Raw genomic sequence first — 20,381 nt, 5'->3', positions numbered from 1 at the left:
CAAATACAGAAAATTATAGTTAGGAAACCACTTAAATTGGAAAAGACATCTAAGACCATAGAGTCCAATTGTTAACTCAGCAATGAAGTTAAAAATAAATCATTTTAGCTCCCATTTAAATGAAATTCACATCAGCCTCAAGAAGGAACAGGCAAATTTATTTCCTGCCCACAGCCTGTGGCGACTTAGACACATCTGAGTTTGCAGAGATTGTCCTGGGACACTAAACATTATGTAAACCAGGAAAAAAGCCAGTTGGGTTCTAGGCAACCATAAACCAACCCCACGGGCACCCCCCAGGTTTATATGATGGCGTTTGGATGAGGCACATCCCTGATGAAGGGAGGGAAGCAGCCTGGGTGGATGACGTGGAGTTGCGGCGTCATTCCCAGCGGAGACGCGGGCAGATGGAGCAGCTGCTGGATAATCTCCCTGACTGATGCCCCAGAGCCCCTGCATCCAGCTCTGCTGCTCCTACAGGACACAGCAGCCACATCAGCAGGACCACTCCAGAGCACAAGGGATGCAGTTCTGTCCTCTTCCCATCCCATTTTGTGAAAAATGCATATTTCATTGTGTTTTTGCAACTATTAAAATGGATATTATATGTGTTGTGTTAGAAAGTTATGCTGTATTAATTCCCTTAAGTAGTGTGTTAAATATAGTTTTAGATTATAATAGAATGTTAAAATATAAACTATGCTATGTAAGATATTTTTTTCTAAAGGAAGGACTCACACTGAGACAGCAGCCACAGGACACCTGAATCTTTCAGAGAAAGAGAATTTATTGCTCCACTTCTTCCCGCTTCACTCAGGCTTGAAGGCGCTGTCAGGATTAAGAGGGAGAAATTGATGCTGACCAGACAGAATCCTGTGTTTGAATGGAATTTATGTATCATGGATGAGGTGTATGAATATGCAACAGGCTGCTGCTTTTAAGGGTTAATCCTCTGTTAACGTGGGTCCTTTTTCAGGCTTCTTTTGCCCAGAAAAAGGTACCCAGACATCCGTAACTCTTTGTATTTATTGTCTCACTTTGTCCTAATTCAAATTGTCCAAATTATTATTACTCTAATTGTATTACTATTTTTATAACCATTTTATTACTATTAAACTTTTAAAATTTTAAAAACAAGTGATTGGTGTTTTTCACACCTTCTGGGGGCAAAAGACACACAGGTTTTGCTGCACTTTAACCTACAACTTGCATGGTTGCTTTGAAAAGAGAAATATATAAACCTATGGACATTTATTTCTAAAATCCACTTAGTATGTGTTTGCTTTGGCTACCAAAGGATTAAGCAAATGATGTTGCGAGAAATAGCTACTCACTTTTCATAGTTTAGGAAGTTTTATTAAACCTTATCAAAAATACAACAGAAGACTGAATAAAGAAGAAATGTTACAGTGCTGGGAGCAAAAGATTTTCCCCTCCATGTGCTAAACCTCCTCACAATGGAGGTTTTCTCTTTTAACCCTTTAATCCCTCCCAAAGTTCTGTCCATCAACCCCTTCTTCACTGTCCAGGGGTGGAGATCTCTTCCTCAAATCCTGTCCCAACCCCAGATGTCCCAACCCTAGATGTCCCTTGATAACCACACGATGGGGTACAACATAACTATAAACCTATAAAACTTTTAAAAACCTATATACATGCTATTTGTCCATTAATTATGAGAATCAATCATTGCATTACTCATCTGTCACAATGTGTTGGACTTTGGGCTCCCCAAAAGAGCTGTGCAAATCCAACTGAGGATGCTGAACTAAATCAGCTGATGGCCAAAGCTCGGGTCCTGGTGGAAGCATCTCCTCATCATCTCCTGGATAATAGTAATGCCCTAAAACTGAGCCTGAAGCTCATGGGGAGCCTGGAGCTAGCTCCAGGAGCAGCCCAGCTCAGCAGCAGCCAGGTTCTGGGATACCTGGCATGGATGTCCCAACCCAGATGCATCCTGCAGGCTCGGGATGCAGGGAGGGAGCTCGCTGTCTCAGGAGCCTGCTGGGATCAGGACTGGGTTTCTCCAGTGGCTTTCTAGGGGTGGCTGTGAGATAAGATGGGTAGAAAAGCCCTCTGGGGCTCAAGGAACATTTGCTACAGCAGCCTCAGAGCTTCAGCCTTCGTTTCTCCTTCAGTGTTCTCTTTTCAGCATGTAGCGCATTAATTGATGGCAAAATTAAATCGGTTTCAGTTAAAAATTGATTTTCATGCCAAGGAGTTTTCGGGTTTCCAAGAGGTTTTTGGGAGACCGGTGGCCAGCAGTGGCCAGCCCAGCAACAACTGCTCTAAGATGTTTCATCAATAGCACACACACAGGCTGGCACACAGATGTATGGATTGGATCATTCAATAATTTCCATAAAGAACAAAGGCAACTCACACTGGAGCAATAATCAGGCTTTCAGTGAAAGCCCTCCCCAAAGAGTTCTGTAACTCAGGAACATTTTTTTTTTTTCCCCTCTTTTTAATTTTGTAGTTGCCCTTGTTTTCTGCCACTTATTATTGGTTTTCACTTTGTGATTCCCTGAGCCTTGCACAGAAAGAATGCTTGATCACTTCTTCTAAAAACCACCGATAAGAAAATTAAATCCCTTTGGCATCACTGCACAGAGTAGTTGCATAACAAACGGAGTATATATAGAAATTGCTTTCCAAGTATTTACATAAGAGCTTGGAATAACACAGATGTAAAAAAAAAAAAAATCCAACTCAATTTACAAACCAGCCCTGCAGTGCTTTTGTGTCTGATAAAGTGGAGTGAGCGAATCAGCTTACCAGTGGTACACAGGGAATATTAGTCTGGTGCTATTTACATAACTGGGAAAGAAAGATTAAAATGGGGCAGACAAGCGTGTACAAAGGGTGATTTCCTTGTCGTGGAGAAGATCCTCTGTCTGGACAGAGTCTGGCATAGAAGCTGATGCTTTAAAATACCCCAAGCTGTCCAGAATCTCCTCTGGTCTTTCTGTGCAAGTTGATGCCCATTCTGAGATCAGAAGTCCACAGACACCTCTGCAAACTCTTCTCAACAGTCTCAGTCACAACACTCAACAAGAAAACCCAGGTTTGTTCCACCAAGCTCTCTAAAGACTGAGCAGCACAATCATTTGTCTCCGAAATATTCCCATAATTTCAGTTCTGGGACTTGGAGCATGCTGGGCACCAAGCATGTCAGTCCAACCAAATGTAAAATCCTCTTATAAATAAAATGGTTCCTCTTGAGGACCTTTAGATTCTGAGCTCAGCCTAAGGGTGCTGTGCACACTCCCAAAGGAGAGAGCACTCACTGGTGTTGGTTTTAACTAAGCTCTACCTTGGGAGTGTTATGTTGATGCCACCCAAATATCACCCCTCAAAAACCCAACTTTCCTTTTTCTTATCTCTCCCTCTGCACCTTTTGGGTCCAAATAGCATAGAATAGAATTTAGAATTTAATAGAATTTAATTTATTTCCTTCTGGACAGTGATGGAACAAACAGGCCTGTGGAGTTCAGTTCAGCCTTCTATTACTCTACATGCATTAAACATTAGAACTGCTATGCTCCTCCTGGTAGGGATATGAAAAATGCACAGAACAGTCCCAATTTGAATTCTACAGTTATCCATAATGCTCTCAAAGGTTTCTATTCTTTTCAGATGTCACCACATCACTTTCCTGAGAAACCTCATAAACCTCTTCCTCTTTCCTTCCTTACTGGCTGCCTCTCACTGGGTGCAAATTCCCCACAAAACTGACAGATTCCTCCACTCCCAGCCTCCCCCAAATGGGAAGAATCAGAAATCACCATCAACCTTAGCTGAGCACTACATGGACATTCATGGAGAGAGCAGAAATATTTGCTACAGACTCTGCCCCAGGCCCTTACCCTCTCCATGAAAATCAGCATTTCCCAATGTCATCCAAATGGATACACCTAACTCCCAAAAAGCATTCTCTGAACCCACTTCACAGAATAATGCTGGGAAGGAACTGCTAAGTTACTGCAGACCATTAATAGAGATGTTACATTTTCTTTATCACAGCCAGGAGCAAAAAGAAATGCCTGATCTTCCCCTCTCTGGAAGATGACTTCTTGGGAATTCTCCCCAACAACAATGGCTTTACTCCCACCCATGCTACCCTGAATTTGTCTCTTCTAATGTTACACATTCAATTTACTCAGATTCCCATGGAACAGCTCAGATTTTTCCCCATTTCTACTCAAGGGTCTCACTGCTGAGCTCCTCCTCTTTCCCTGGACATCCTTGTATCCACCAGGGATTTGCCCACTCTTGTGCCTGTGGCACAGGTAGGAGGAAACAGTTCAAATTGCCTTAAATTTGCCCTCAAATTGCCACCAAGAGAGTGACAGAAGCCCTCACCTCCCACCTCCCACTGAGGAAGGATATTCCATCCTGGTCCTCGGATTTATCTTGTTCCTGAGCTCTTGTGGCAGCAGACAAACCACCCACTGATAGAACACAACTTCCAAGCACAGACAAGCATTTCTCTTCTTTCAAGTGCAGCATTTTATTGACTGATGGTATCTACAGAAGTGGAATGAGCACAAACACTTTAAATCCTTCATGGAGAAGGATATTTTTCATAGAAAACAGGTGAAAAGGCGGCTTCACAAAAGATACTGCGCAGAACAGAGTCAGGACATTAAAAATATGCTCCCTATAAACCCAAGGGTAGCCTGCAGCCTGTGAAGTCACTAATTTCCAGACCCCAACACAGCAGCAGCTGTTGCTCAGTTGGTGGGAGACAGGGATCGTTTAAGTTGTGCCTCACAAGTTCCAGAGCATAAAATCTGTTTACTCCTAACTTAGTGATGGAGTCAGCCCTCTCTTAAACAAGCAATTCCATGTACAAATCTGGTTTGAAAGTAGCTGAGCCAGAATAAATGCGTCCTAAATCCCATAAATTTCCATTGCCCACCCTGTGGACCAGGTAGCAGTTGAGCTGATCACTTTTCCGCAACACAAATCCACACTCTGTGTTCCCTCTTCCACATGAAAACCTGATTTTTGCAAAAATCTTGACTTTTGCAAGATCTAAAAGCGTGCCATTCTCCCAGAGCCCCTCAGGTGTCAGGCTGCTGCAGGGTTAAACCTTGGGGTGCCATTTCCCCACTGGGGTGTCCCCCTTCTCCTTCCCCAGCCTTTCCAGCAGGAATGTTTCTCTTCCACCCAGCCTGGTGATAAATCCAGGCAGGCCAGGAGGGCACTGGGGTTTCATAAGTTAAACATGGGAACAGCAGCTCTGCAGGAGCAAGGCAGGTGGACATAAATCAAATGGGCAGGAATATTTCAGTACCTATTAGAGCAATAGCTCAGAGAGGACAGAGGCTACAAAGCATTGAGAGAACGCAGAAGGGTTTGGGTGGGAAGGGACCTTAAAACTCAGCTTCTCTGGGCACCCTATGCCAGGGCCTCACCACCCTCACAGGGAAGAATTCCTTCCTTCTTCAGTTCAGCAATGTGAGGGAAAACTGTTGCTGTAGATCCCTGGAAAACTGGGCCCCACTGTTGAGCTTGGCTTCCTCATTTTGGAAATGTGCAAAAAGATTAATGCTGAATTGTTCAGAGAACACCTCAGGTTCATGCTGGGTGTAACAGAGGCATGAGTTTCATGGGCAAGTGCTCCTGGAGAGTTGTGACATCTCTGGCACAAGGCTTCTGCTCCACAGTGGCCTCACACACTCCAAGGGAAAGGAGGGCAGAAATCTGTGTCCATTTATCACTCCTGAGGTCATGCTTCAACCATGGGACAACTCACTGCCCAGAAGTCACAGGAGCAGATATGTTTTGCTTTACTTGTTGTGGAATTAAAATGTCCTGTTTGCCCTTTTCAAGATGGGCTTGAAACAATGAGAGGGCAGAGGGAGAGAAATGGGGTGGGAACACGGCTGTGGGAGGAGAAAAATCCATCAAACCCCCAAGTCCCACTATTCCAAAGGGGGAATGGTTTCACTCCTGGAAGTGCTGCATTCAGGGTGTCAGTCCAGATCACTCCTCACAGGAGTTTCAGGGTTTGAAAAGGCAAAAAATTCCAAATCCTGTTCTTACAAACAACCACCCCACGATAATCAACCTGGCTCGAAAATCCGAAAGTTTGGTTTTTTAACTCAGATTAACAATGGCTCTTCCCCTGGCAGACCCTGTGCCTTGCAGCCCTGCTGCTTTCTGGAGAGCTGCTGAAGCTCTCTGTGCTGACACAGGCAAGGTGCTCACCTGAGCCCCTGCTGACAACCTCACTATTGCCCTTATCAAGAGAGATAACACCAGCAACTGGCAGAGTATGCAGCAAAGCTGGCAAAAAAAGAGTCAAGGTTCCACCTTCAAAAAAGGAAGGAATTCCTGGAAAATGCAGTGCAAACACAAAGAAACAAACAAACCTCTCCCCACAAACACAAAATAAAAGCCACCCAAAAAACCCTCACCAAAATATACACAAGAAAACAATCTTAGCACTGCTGAAAACTCCGTAACAAATTCAATTAAATGAAATTAAAAAGCAGAGATAGGGAGTAGGGCAGAGGAAACATCAAAATGAACTGTGAAAAGCAGTGGGGCACAGAGCAGCAGGAGGGATTGAAAGAGGGAAAATAGAAATGGGATTTACAATGTAATGGGGTGTGGGTCAGCAGAAACACTCAGGGATGAGAGGGAAGGGGAGGGGAAGCATGTGTTATTAGAGGTGCAGGAGGGGCAGAAAAATCTGCTCTGGCCACAGCTGGACAGGTCAGAGTGATTTGATGCCCAGCCCAGAGCAGTGACAAAGCTCTGCTGGGGTCTGCCAGCACATGGAGGTAAGTGTTCACACACAGACTGAATTTAACAGAATTACTGGAGAATTCATCAGGGATGATGGCTGGAGACCTCTCTCACTCAAGGTCTGCTGCCCTGGCACAGTGATGTCCTTGAGCAGTGCTGGGATAGGCTGTGGGAGCCTTGGACAGGTCCTTGTGCTCAAAGTGATGTCACTGCCCAGTTCTCCCATCACTGGTGCCAGCTGCAGAGCCCTTTTACTGATGGACACCTGCAGGAATGTTAAAGGGAATCCACCCCAAGATGGTGCTTGTCTTCCACACAAAATCCACCTCAAGTCAGTAATACTAAAACTCTCCAAATACATTTATTTATCACCAATGAAAATACTGTACAATGGCCCAAGAAAGGAGAGGGAAAAGGCAAGGAACTAAGTCTGGCTTTCATCAATGTCCTTGTCAGGATCCATGGCTGCAGCTTCGCTCTCCTGCTGCTGTTTCTTCCAGAGCTTTGCCATAGCCAGGAGTTTGAGGTTGGGCTGATTGGCAGTGTCTTCTGGGAAAATGTAATCATAATATTCCTCCCATCCAGCATCAGACTAGAGAGAAAAATACCACAGAGTGAGGTTAATTTGCATGTTAATGTTGGCTATTAGGAGGTGCTTCTAACAAGAAAGAGAAATTAGAGTGTCACTGTAGGACATGAAAAAACCTGCTCTCAAGGTGAAAATAGGGGAGTTTAATTTCTGACTCTAACATTTACAGATTTCTGAAAGTGACAGTGGATTGGAGGGTGACAGTGCCACCTCTCCAATAACACTGGACAAACCAACAGTCCCATCACTTTTCTCCTCTTCTATAAAAGAATGCAAAATGAGAGGAATAATGGATTTGTCTTTACAAACAAGCTGTAGGTCTGCTGGTAGATAAAACTAGCATTGGGAAATAAAAGAAAAAATGGGAAGGATTCCACTGATTGATGAATGGAAAAAGATATTTGCTTTTACAAATAAACTTTAGGTTTGCTGATAAACAAAATTAGACATTGAGAGATGAAAGAAACAATGGGGAAAGAAAAAACCCCAAATTCCATAAGAATTAAAAATTAAAAGGGAGGGTTATACATTAGAGGGAAATCTTTGGGATCAGGTGTTCTGGGAAGTCTGTACCTCTCAAGTACCTCAGCCAATGGGGAAAGAGAGAAGGGAAATGTGGCCGGGAAATTGGGATAAAAAGGGAGGCTGTGTCCTCCAAAAATTTGAGAGATCCCAGGGGAATGCTCCATGGCCTCTCCCTTTTTGTGAATAAAGCCAGAAACAACTCCTCTGTCTCGTTTTTGGACATAAATCTCTGATGTTTGTGGATTAATTTTCCTAACAAAAACAGTAAGTTCTTTACAGAAAGTGTGTGAGAAAGTTTGTTACAAGAATATAAACATCAGAAGGCTTAGAAAATCTTAAAAAATCAGGGTGACATTACAGAAATAACAGAAAATTAAAGCCCACGTTAGCACATGGGCACAAATCCACCCAGGGCACACAGCCACTACTGCCATCACTTTTCCTTACCCCATCTTCGGCCTGCAGCTTCCTCCTCTTCTTTATTTTCTCAGGCATCAGTTTATCTATCCTCTCCTTGGTGGCATCGGTGCCAAACTCCTCCTCGAAGCTCCTCCAGGCCTCGAGCAGCATGACCCTCTCCTCCTTCTCCTCGCAGCTGCGCATGGCCTTGTTGGCCTCCTCGTAGACTTGCCGGCAGCGCTGCAGCCGCTCGCCCTGCGCCGCCGACAGCTCAAACTGCGCCAGGCTGATCCACACCTGCGGGCACAGGACACACACACAGAGCTCAGACTGCGCCAGGCTGATCCACACCTGCAGGCACAGCACACACACACACAGCTCAGACTGTGCCAGGCTGATCCACACCTGCGGGCACAGCACAGAAACACAGCTCAGACTGTGCCAGGCTGATCCACACCTGCGGGCACAGCACAGAAACACAGAGCTCAGACTGCGCCAGGCTGATCCACACCTGCGGGCACAGCACACACACACAAAGCTCAGACTGTGCCAGGCTGATCCACACCTGCGGGCACAGCACACACACACAGCTCAGACTGTGCCAGGCTGATCCACACCTGCGGGCACAGCACAGAAACACAGCTCAGACTGTGCCAGGCTGATCCACACCCGCGGGCACAGCACACACACACAGAGCTCAGACTGCGCCAGGCTGATCCACACCTGCGGGCACAGCACAGAAACACAGCTCAGACTGTGCCAGGCTGATCCACACCTGCGGGCACAGCACACACACAGCTCAGACTGTGCCAGGCTGATCCACACCTGCGGGCACAGCACACACACACAGAGCTCAGACTGTGCCAGGCTGATCCACACCTGCGGGCACAGGACACACACAGCTCAGACTGTGCCAGGCTGATCCACACCTGCGGGCACAGCACACACACACAGAGCTCCAGCCCTCCTCTGAGCCACCACACACAGGGCACAGGCAACAAACAACTAAGCAGCAAAGGAAAATAATAAAAAAAGCAAAGATCAAGGCCAGCAGGTGCCCAGAAAATAATTTTTTTCACACAAGATTCGCCCCACTTCAGCAGGACTCTGTGACCGTGTTCACAGGGGCCCGAAGATGAGGGAAGAGACGAGGATCTGACTCCATGTTTCAGAAGGCTTGATTCATTACTTTATGATATATATGATATTAAAACTATACTAAAAGAATAAAAGAAAGTATTTAATCAGAATGCCAGCTAAGAATAGAAAAAGAAGGAATGATAACAAAGGCTTGTGTCTCGGACAGAGAGTCCGAGCCAGCTCCCTATGACTGGCCATTAGTTATAAATATCCAACATGGACCAATCACAGATGCACCTGTTGCATTCCACAGCAGCAGATAACCATTGTTTACATTTTGTTCCTGAGGCCTCTCAACTTCTCAGGAGGAAAAATCCAAAGGAAAGGATTTTTCATAAAAGATGTCTGTGACAGGACACAGTATCCATGGAAGGCATGTGTGTGGATGCCATGGGACAGAGAGAGAGAAACAGCAAGTTTCTCACAGGGGCTTGTGAGAACTTTTAGGGAGTTGTAAGGATGTTATAACTTGATTGTTAAGTATAAATCTGCAGGTAGTGTTTTTCTACTTGGTCTTTCTGTTCTCCTCAAGGATGAAGTATGAGGAAGGTGTTTTTGTTAGTTAGCCAATCCAACAGAATCTATCGTATCACTCTATAAAACCACGTGTTCTCTTGAATAAAGCCTTGTCTTGTTCTTTCTACAATATTGCCTCTCACCTGTTCCTGTGTCATTCTCAGCACAAGAGTGACACATGTGGAACAATTTCTTGTGTCTGTTTCAAGTCATGAGAAATCTGTGTGAATTTTGTCAATGACAGCACCAAGCAACACAGGAAAAATCAGTTTTCCTTGCAATGTTTTAGCAACCAAAGCTGCTCAGCAAAGAGGGCTGCTTGGAAAAGCTTCTTTCGCCTGAGATAGGCCTGTTGTATGGAATTCAGGAATCTCCCTCCCCCCTTCAGAGCCTGAACCTGGGCTGATGTGAGCCCAGGCTTTCCCTGTGCCGGGAGCCCCCACACACCTTGACATGCTGGGTGCGCTGCAGCAGCCGCCGGTAAAGGTTCCTGGTCTTCTCAAACTCCTCCTGCTCAATCTCAAAGTCAATGTAGGATTTCCACAGCACCTGCAACAGAGAAGCCTCTCATCATGTCCATTCCTTAGCACACTGGGAGGGGAAAAAAGCAGATAAAGGTAAAATTTCCCTGAGAAAACTTCACCATCATATTTTCTGAAAAATCCCTTCGCCAGGATTTCTTCTCCTGGGAGGCTGAGAAGCCTCAGAAAAAAATGAAAACAACAATTATATGATTGCTTCTCCTGTGTTTTCCTGCTTTGGAATGTGGTTTGGACATTGTTTACCAACTGGTCATTGTTTCATTGGTTTCATGGGAATTGTTTTAACTTAATGACCAATGATGTTCAGGCTGTGTCAGACTCTGGAGGGAGAGTCACGAGATTCATTATTATCTTTTAGTCTTCTCTAGGTATCCTTTCTCTATTCTTTAGTATAGCTTGGTATAATATAATATAATATAATATAATATAATATAATATAATATAATATAATATAATATAATATAATATAATATAATATAATATAATATAATATAATATAATATAATATAATATAATATAATAGCCTTCTAGGAACATGGAGTCAGATTCAATCATTTCTCCAACGATGGGGAATTCTGAAAATACCACAAGAAAAGGTTCAGGGATCAGGGTGTTTGGTGGCAGGGCTGAGCAGCACCAAACCTGATGCCCATCAACCACTCACTTTCACTTCATCTTTCATCTGGTGGATTATTGACATTGAGAGGAATAGTGGATTTGTCTTTACAAACAAGCTGTGGGTCTGCTGGTAGATAAAACCAGCACTGGGAGATAAAAGAAACAATGGGAAGGATTCCACTGATTGATGAATGGAAAAAGATATTTGCTTTCACAAATAAACCCTAAGTTTGCTTAAAAATGAAATTAGACATTGAAAGATGAAAGAAACAATGGGGAAAGAAAAACCCCCAAATTCCTTAAGAATTAAAAATTAAAAGGGAGGGTTATACATTAGAGGGAAATCTTTGGAATCAGGCGTATTGGGGATTCTGTACCTCTCAAGTACCTCAGCCAATGGGGAAAGGGAGAAGGGAAATGTGGCTGGGAAATTGGGATAAAAAGGGAGGTTGCATCCTCCAAAAATTTGAGAGATCCTAGGGGAACAAAGCCAAAAAGGACTCCTCTGTCTCCTTTTTGGACATAAACCTCTGGTGTCTGTGGATTAATTTTCCTACCAACACGTTCATCAGCCACACTGTGCAATGACTATCTTAACTCAGTCCCTCCCTGCTCACCTCAGGCATGTCCAGCCTGGGCTGGCCAATAGCCAGCTCATAGATGGCCCTGGCACGGTCAATGTCCCCAAGGATGGTCTCCAGTTCAGCAAATTTAATCCAGGACGTGCAGTTTTCTGGTGCAAACTCCAGGAATTTCTCATACAACTTTCGGCACCGGTCAAATTCGCGCAGCTGCAACTCCAGCTCAATGTAGCCTTTAAACAGTTTGTTTTTTGGGCATTTGCCTATGGATGTCCCCTGTTGTGCATTAAAGAAAAAAAAAAAAAAAAACAAAACAAAACAAACAAAAAATCAAACACTTAGTGATCTTGCAGGAAAATAAAACCCCTGCTTGATTTTTTAAGTGTTTGAACTACAACTTGGTTTTTTGCACAGTACCAGCCTGGCAGGTAAGCAGTTCCCAAGCATCTCATAAAACAAATTACACCAAATAAACTGTGGGCCCACACTGTTCCTCCTGGAACAGAGAATGGCTGCCCACCCCTGCCTGCTGGCTGGCAGCAATGGACAGGTGGAGAATAATGTCTTTACAAAGCACTTTTTTTCTGATGCACCTCAGTCTCTGAAGAAAACTGTCTCTCCTGAGCCAAGCTGTGAGAGGCAATTCTGCATTCTTAGTCTGGGAAACTCTTAAAACAAGAGTTAAGAATGGGCTATATCTGAGACAGGCTGTAGTGAGCTTGGCCTTAGAGTCGCTTCTGTAGACTAGTATTGTTTACTAAGCAATGTGGCTTCTGCTCCCTGAAGCCAATGTGAGGCAATTTGAGACAGAATTCCCTTACCACAGTTCTCCTGCACTATGTTCCTTAATGTTTAGTGCCTTGGAATTTATGAAAAATGGAGGAAACCACCACTTGGGATTATCAGTTTGGTCACTGTTACGGGCCTCCAGCTCTGCAGATGCCACTGGTATTTCAGAATGTGCTCAGTTTTTCTCCATGTGCCCTCAATCACTGTTTGGGTGGAAACCCCACCAGTTTGCTCTTGAAAGTCAAACCACCCCAACTGTTACCAACACTGGCTTTCTCTCAAAATGCCTGATGCTATCCCTGAGCTTGTTAAGAATATCTGAACTGAAAAGAAAGGAAGTTTTTCATTTCAAAAGATGCCATTTCTTGCTGCCCCATCACACCATGCTAACCCCTCATGCTGACACTCAGAGTGAACCTGCTCAGCAGCTCCTGAGCCTGCCTGAAATCCCAGTGATTGCTTTTGTCAGCAGCTGGGACTGGCACACAGCTTGGCAGGTCCTAATTTTCTAGAGGCAAACCTCCCATTCATCTACAACGCTTTTTAAAACACAATTGTTAGAACAAGTATCACTGCAAGCCATCAGCAGCAACTAAGAACTTGTAAGAGCACTGAGCTGATGTGGGTGCTCTGCATTCAGAGCAGCACTTTGTGCTTCTGCCCGGGGCTAATTCATCAGAACAAGCTACATTTCTTTTTAAATCATACATGACAGTAAATGCTGGCCCCTGCAGACTTCTTAGATGCTTTATTTTAAGTGGATTAAATCAGCAATTTAAAAAGGACAATTTAAGATCTTTTAATGCCGTTCCTGTGTTACTATTAGTTAGAGAAGTCAATTATGGCTCTGACAAAAGCTTACCAAAGCTCTTCTGGCAAGGGGCAGGTTCTTCTGTCGAATTTCAAACTGTGCATATAGCAGCCACATTTTAGCAAATGTAAACTGGAAGAAAAAGAACAAAGTGCTATTTAGGCTGGAAAGTCAGTATATAATACTGTACAAGTTGCTTTAAAAAATAAGCATTCTGTCTATATAAGATATGACTGCTACTGCAGGTAATCTCATTTGATCTCAGTGTTTTCCTGCTGAAAGGTTTAGGGTTCATTATCTAAAACAGGACAATATATTGGGATGAAAGCAAAAATGGCCAGGACAGAAGACTTTTAAACTGCAGAAAAGTTTTTTAAGCAATCATCAATGGGCAAAACAAAAGCTATTGCTGAATCAATAATAGCTATTAATCATTAATAGTTAATCTCAGTTATTAATAGCTAATCAGCTCTTAATAACTGAGATTATTCTGACACTCAGATGACATAATAAATGACAAATATGAACAAGGATTTTCTGACAGTCCAAGGCAATGCAGTTGAAAAGGTTTGGCCACAGGGATATTTTAGTTTAAGTTCACAAGCAAAAAAAAAAAACCAGAAAACCCCAATCAATCAGCCTTGAAGACTGATTGCAATGGGAAGACAGACCTGAAAGCTGCTTTGTCAAACAGCTGCCTCAGGGGTGATGACCATGGAGGCCCCACTGGAAAACCATTTTGGAAGGTGGATGTTTTGAGAAACTGGAAGGAATACTTGAAGTTTTAAGCAAAGTCTTCATGAACCCACTAGCAGCTGTTTGGAGCTACTTACACCCCTGAATGTAGCAGAAGAAGAGAACTAAAGGATCTTATCTAGGGCATTTAACCCCAAAAGTCAAGCCAGACTGATGAAGAAGCCATACCTTCTTGTGGGGCAGGAGCTCAAGGCATGCCTGGTACACCTGTCTGGTTCTCTCTGCATCCTGCAAGAACAGGCAGCATGTAAAACACTTTGTTAATCAGCTGAGATCATGCTGAATTTGAATCTTGCAGTGACTGCAAAACTGCAGAACAGTATCTCAGTCAAGCTGGTTAGAATCAGCAATGCTTATCTACTTACTTTGCACAAATCAAAGGTGGTAGCTTCTGAATCAACAAGACTCACCTTTTGAAAGCAAAGCTCAGTGCTGGGAAGGCAACAATAAAACAAGGAGTGTCTCGGTTGTGGGAGGAAAAAGTCTTTTCCTTTAACAGTCACAGAACAAGTTTTCTGTACTCAGAGCAGCTCTAATGTTCCAATACTTGCATAGCCTCTAAGATCACAAGAGCAACAATGTGGCTGCTTCACAAACAGTTTTTATTAACTATAAAACTATTTCACAAGTTCAGGTAAAAGTTTGCCATGGGCAGTTCAGCCAGGGCCACCAGAAATCCCCATTCCTGCTTTTGTTATCAGTTGTTTCTGAATGAATTGGGATAAAACAAGTTTGTTTTTTTCCCTCTGTGATAGATGAGCAATGATTGACTCTCACAATTAGCGGACAAATATCATGTACATAGGTTAAGAAAAGTTTATAGATTTATAATTATGCTGTACCCCTGGCGTGGTTATCAAGGGACAGCTGGATTGGGACATCTGGGAGGGCTGGCTTGTCACTATGGTGAGATCTGACCTCCAGTCAGGATTTGAGGAAGAGATCTCCACCACTGGACAGCAAAGAAGGGGTGGATGGACAGAACTTTGGGAAGGGTTAAAGGGTTAAAAGGGAAAAACCTCCATTTTGTGGGTGAGCACATGGCAGGGAAAATCTTTTGCTCCCAGCAGCATAACCTTTTTTTTCTATTCAGTCTTCTGTTGTATTTTTGATAAGGTTAAATGAACCTTCCTAAACTATGAAAAGTGAGTAGCTATTTCTCACACCTTCCTTATGCACAGAAGGGAAAACTGGAAGAGGAAAAATTCTCTATATTTAAATAGTAAAGCACGTTACACAAAACTCGTAACACAGACAACACTTAGCTCTCGGTTTAGCTATTAAAACACCAGCAGCTATTTCCTACAAGGAAAGGAAAACCCCAAATTGTCACTACTTGCCTTTGCCTCCAGCTCCTCATAGAGAGCATAGTTGATCCAGAGGTAGATGTACCTCTTCCAGTGGCGTTTCTCCTGGATGGGGGGCACGTTGGCGATGGCTCTCTCGTACACCTCCCGCACGGTCTCGGCATCCGTGTCGCTCTCCACCAGCCGCAGGTAATCGAACCACGCGTCGTAGTTGTGGGGGTTGGCCTTCCACACACAGGGGACAGGGGCAACAGCAAGCAAACTGCAGTCAGTACAATGGACAGAGCCCCATCCTTTACTTAGATAAGTAAATTCCCCTTTAAATTTCCCTTTTAAAAACGGATCAATGGAATATTAACGAAAACTGTCACTCTTGGGGATGCTGATGGTGGAGCTTTTGGGTTATAGGTGACTTTGCTTTAAATTTTGTTTTTATGTTGCCCTTAGCACTGTCTCAATGAAGGCAATCCAAGTGTGAGAAGGGATTAGGAGTGATGAAATGCTTTTGGGTTATAATTGACTTTGCTTTAAATTTTGTTGTTATTTTGCCCTCAGCACTGTCTCAATGAAGGCGATCCAAGTAAAGTGCGAGAAGAGACGAGGAGTGATGAAATGCATAGTGTGGTCTGAACAGCAGACAGGTGTGTTAAAAATAGGTTAGAAACTGTTATAAAACAGTTGATAATTGTTAAGCATGTACTGTTAGTTTGGTTATGGTAAAAGGCGTTAAAAAAAGGGTAGTTATAAGAAATACAGTACTCAACATACTGTATTTCACCTAAGTAAAGTGCATCACTCCCCAAGCAAAAAAAGCCAACCTGGACAGAACTTAATGGGCCAATCAAGCACCTAAAACCTTAACGGAAATGAAGGATACAAAAAGAAACCAATCCAAAAAATCCAAAGGGACATAAAACAGGATAAAAAGACCCAGGGAAGCAGTGCAGCTCCACCTGGAACCTTGGGGACATGGCTGTTGAAGCAGCCCCAGTGCGACGGGAACGCTCCTGCTCTGCCCGTGGGCTCCCATGCTTTAGGCTTTTCTTTTTATTACAACAAATAGAAGACACTTTAGTACCAGGAGTCTGTTTCCATTTTTAACAAGTGTGGCACAGGTGTTTCCTCAAAAAAAGGTTGTTATGCACAGGTAAGGTGTCCTGTAATGACTATTCCCTAACTTAAGTAGTAACTATAAGCTAAAGTGCATTATCCTTAAAGGTACCAAGCCTTGAGTTCAATCCAAAACCCTCACCTGGCACAATCTAAATTAGAAAGCAGAAACAAAAAAAGCAGTGAACGCAGATATCGTTCTCTGCCCCACGGATGGAATTCTGGCTCTAAAATGAACATTCACTTGGTGGTTTTTTTTGACTGACTTTCAAGGGTAACTTGAAACTCATCAGCCTTGATATCACAAAATACTCATGGTCCCTTAATCACCAGCTGGCTTAACAGTGAGCCTGAAGGGTACCTGTTCCACATACCTTCACCTCCTCCTCATACTGGAATCTCCTCTTGCTGACAATGATGTCCTCAATTCCCCTCCTGTCCCCAAACTTCTTCTCAAAGATGGTGTAATTCTTGAAGAGATTCTGGGCATCCTGCTTCGGAATTCTATCCAAGGCATACTTGTAGATGACTCTCACTCTTTCAAACTGAAAATATTAAATATAATTAGGAAAATATTTACGAAGCAGTTTCTGTCCTCCCTGACAGTTTTTCAATGAGCTTTTGGTAATATTTAATAGAACACAGAACTGTGGGACATCCTAAGGTAAGCAATTGTTTTAGAACAGGACTAAAACAGATTTCCCTGAAGAGTAAACTTTGAGAAGGAAAAAATAAATCTGAAAATGCCAGCCCCCATCATCTCTTATTCATTTACAGGTTTACAATATTTAAATTTAAGAGGTTGTGGTTTGGGGTTCACAGAATGTCTTTAATTTCATAACAGCCTGGGAACCTTAGAGACTGTGAAAAACATCTGGACCAATCCAATTTTTTATTATGCAGGCACAAAACCTCTCAGAACCTCTCCAGTGTGAGGATACAGGTTTGAGCCAATGCTGCTGGTCTTGGGCTTGGCAGATCTCCCTTAGAGCACATTCTACTGATGTCACCAAAAGGCAACTAGAGGTGAGCAAAAAACAAAAACTGTCCCCCTAACTCAGACTGCAGTCACAAGGTGCTGGGAACTGCAAGTATTGCAGTGAAGGTTAAATGCCTTAGATACTCAAGATGAAAAACACTGGCATGACTCAAATGAAGACCTTACCTCTTTCTGGTTCTCCTCAAACTTGGCAAAGGCCACGTACAAGTGCTCATCCATGTGCTCCTCCCCAAAGAACTCCACTGCCCTCTCATACACCTTCCTGGCGTGGGCAAAGTAGCTGTGCTTCTCCTCGAAGCGCGCGTACTTGATCCAGTTCTTCACCTCGGGGTGAACCAGGACAAGTGCAGCTCTTGTTAAGGAAACAGCTCTGCCTGAGTGGCACAGCCCCAGCTGGGCTCTTCCCAGGGACATCTCCCAGCATGGCACACACGTGGGAAGAAGACACTAACAGGTATTAGCATGGAAAAGGTTTTGTGCCTTACTGTGAAGTTAAAAAGGGATAAGGGTCAGTGTGACCGTGTTCACAGGGGTCTCAGGTTGAGGGAAGAGATGAGGATCTGACTCCATGTTTCAGAAGGCTTGATTTATTATTTTATGATATATATTACATTAAAACTATACTAAAAGAATAGAAGAAAAGATTTAATCAGAAGGCCAGCTAAGAATAGAACAGCAAAGAATGAATAATAAAGGTTCTATCTTGGATTCTCTGTCTGAGCCAGCTGGGCTGTGATTGAACATTAATTAGAAACATCCAACATGAGACCAATCACAGATCCACCTGTTGCATCCCACAGCAGCAGATAATCAATGTTTACATTTTGCTCCTGAGGCCTCTCAGCTTCTCAGGACGAAAAATCCTAAGGAAATGATTTTTCATAAAAGATGTCTGCAACATGTCAGGGAAAATCTGAGGAGAAATCCAAAACAAAGCAGGCTACAAAAGCTGGTTGTATGAGCAGTGCAGTTGAACAGACACTATTGTGGCTGGACCCACAGCCACTGCACTGCATCTGGAGGCTTTCCCTAAACATGCTTTTAACACCTCCTGCTGGCTCATTCCCAGCACACCACAGGGAAAAGTACAGCAACGATGCGGAATACTTGGGAAGGAAATACAGAATGGACACCTTAACCCAGGCTCTGGAAAGGATATATCTCTCATAAATGCTTCGTGCTCTGTCCACCTCCTTGTATCTGAGCTCGAAGTTGATGTAGGAATGCCAGGCTTGCTCCTCTGGCTGCCACTCCATCCACCTTTCAAACACCTGGCGTGAGCCAGCAACGTTCCCCAGCATCTCCTCCATGTACGTGTACTTGTACCTGGGCAAAGCAGATGGAGGTTCTGCCATCACATGGTGAGCACCTCCCTCCAGGGATTTCTGGAGTGCATCCCTGAGCTCCCCTCACCCCAGAAATGCCTGTAAGCACAGCAGTGACTGGCAGCACCAGGCACACCAGCATCCTTCTCTCCCAAGGCTCTCCCACTTAAAAAGTACAAAACCTTCCCAAAACTTCAACTTTCCTCCATTTTTTCCCAGACTAGCCTGAACACTTGGAGAAGCAGGATAATCTGCACAACCCCAGATGGGTTTTTGGGGCTAGAAGGGGATCTCAGTGCTCAGCCACAGTACCAGAACTGGTTCACCCTGGGCAGGGTGGTGATGGCCCGGTCCCAGATGTTCCTGGCGTGGTTGACCTGGCGGTTCTTCATCTCCATCTCGGCATATTTCAGCCAGAGAGTGACGTTCCTGTAGTCCACATCCAGGGCACGCTCGTAAATGGAACGGGCTCTGGAAAACAGGAGCACAGGGCAGGTAAAATGTGCCTCCCAGGCTTTGGTGTGGGTCTAAAAAAGGTTTGTAAGAGATGCCTGCAGCTGCATTGTTACCTCTGGATTTCCTTCAGGCTTTCCTCCCATTGTGCGTACTTTATCCAGTTACTGATAACAGTCCTGTTCTTTCTGATGTTATCTTCAAAAGTCTGAGGAAAAAGTTACATCTGTAAGTCAGAAATCCTTCTGCAGACCCCATTCATATAAAAAATGGCTTATGGGGTATTATAATATATATAAAATGCTTCCTTTGTTTAGGCACTTTCAAAGCAAAAAGCCAAGCAAAACCATGGTTAAATGTGCAAAAGTAAAGCAGTTATTTCAAAATAAGATCTATGACTCAGCATTACTGTAATGTTATTTACTTTGTTTGTTCGTGTTTTTATAATGGCTGGCCAAATACTTGGTAATGAATAAAACACCTATTAATTGTGTAAGTAATTACTGTTTCAGTGTTCTGAACATAGACACGGGGGAGATGTAGCTTGCTACCAGATTTTGTCGAGCAACACATCTGTAAATCGCAGGTTCTGCTAAAGAATAGCATGAAAAAGGGGTTTTAAAGAATTGGTATCCACCCAGAAAGTCCACAAGGAATAGGGACTACATCTTGTTTAAGCTAAAAACAGTGGAATTGTAGTGCCTTATGTGAATATCGAGATTAAACTAGTTTGTTTGTTTTTTTACTGTACCTTCCTCTTCCGGAGTTTATAGTCATTTAACTCTTCAACATCTGTGATCTTCTGCTGCGGAGGCGGTGGGAGAAGCTCGAGTTCCCTCTCCTTCGCCTCTCTCAGAAGCTGCTCCGCTGTGATCTGAACTTCGGCGGGTGCTTTATTTTTCACCTGCAAGGCAAATACAAGGGGGGGGGCTCAGCTCACGTTTCCCAACGCAGCACCGAGACCATCAACTTCCTCCGGCGCCTCGCTACGGGCCGGAGTCCTCCGGGACGGGAAGGCTCGGTGCGAGTGGGGGTTAAGGGGGATCGAGGGGTTCGAGGGTCCCCACCGCGCACCTTGGCCACTTTGGGGATGCGCTGCTTCCCGGCCGCCGTGGACGCCATCTTGCCGCCGCTGTGCGCGCAGGCGCCGCCCCGGCA

At 44.0% G+C, this 20,381-nt stretch overlaps 1 protein-coding gene across 4 annotated transcripts; it reads right to left on the bottom strand.

The window, feature by feature from the left end:
• Positions 1 to 7,101: 7,101 nt before the first annotated feature.
• Positions 7,102 to 20,372, bottom strand: CRNKL1 (crooked neck pre-mRNA splicing factor 1). Of its 4 annotated transcripts, none has more exons than XM_058021789.1 (14): positions 20,298 to 20,372; positions 19,975 to 20,127; positions 19,340 to 19,431; positions 19,083 to 19,241; positions 18,605 to 18,771; positions 17,611 to 17,789; positions 16,820 to 16,990; positions 15,369 to 15,560; positions 14,197 to 14,256; positions 13,324 to 13,404; positions 11,709 to 11,948; positions 10,379 to 10,480; positions 8,324 to 8,572; positions 7,102 to 7,354 (listed from the first exon to the last, which is right to left on the bottom strand). In XM_058021789.1, exons 1-14 carry the CDS (start codon positions 20,343 to 20,345, stop codon positions 7,187 to 7,189), a joined length of 2,061 nt encoding a protein of 686 aa, XP_057877772.1. In that variant the 5' UTR covers positions 20,346 to 20,372; the 3' UTR covers positions 7,102 to 7,186. The 4 variants fall into 4 exon arrangements, with proteins under 4 accessions (XP_057877772.1, XP_057877773.1, XP_057877776.1 ...); XM_058021790.1 differs by lacking the exons at positions 7,102 to 7,354; positions 8,324 to 8,572 and adding exons at positions 8,586 to 9,023; positions 9,072 to 9,204; XM_058021793.1 differs by lacking the exons at positions 7,102 to 7,354; positions 8,324 to 8,572 and adding an exon at positions 8,589 to 8,998.
• Between the last annotated feature and the right edge of the window lie 9 nt (positions 20,373 to 20,381).

The sequence above is a fragment of the Melospiza georgiana genome, chromosome 3 (genome assembly GCF_028018845.1).
Source record: "Melospiza georgiana isolate bMelGeo1 chromosome 3, bMelGeo1.pri, whole genome shotgun sequence".
NCBI lineage: Eukaryota > Metazoa > Chordata > Aves > Passeriformes > Passerellidae > Melospiza > Melospiza georgiana.
This window is presented reverse-complemented; position numbering and strand designations above follow the sequence as displayed.

Bases quoted from the DNA above. Each gene is read 5' to 3' on its own strand.
- CRNKL1 (XM_058021789.1), bottom strand. From the start codon at position 20,345: ATGGCGTCCACGGCGGCCGGGAAGCAGCGCATCCCCAAAGTGGCCAAG. The intron at 18,772-19,082 runs GTACTGTGGCTG...TGCTTTGCCCAG, and splicing joins CCCAGGGTGAACCAGTTCTG to GTACAAGTACACGTACATGG. The intron at 13,405-14,196 runs GTATGGCTTCTT...TTTTTCTTCCAG, and splicing joins AGCTCCTGCCCCACAAGAAG to TTTACATTTGCTAAAATGTG.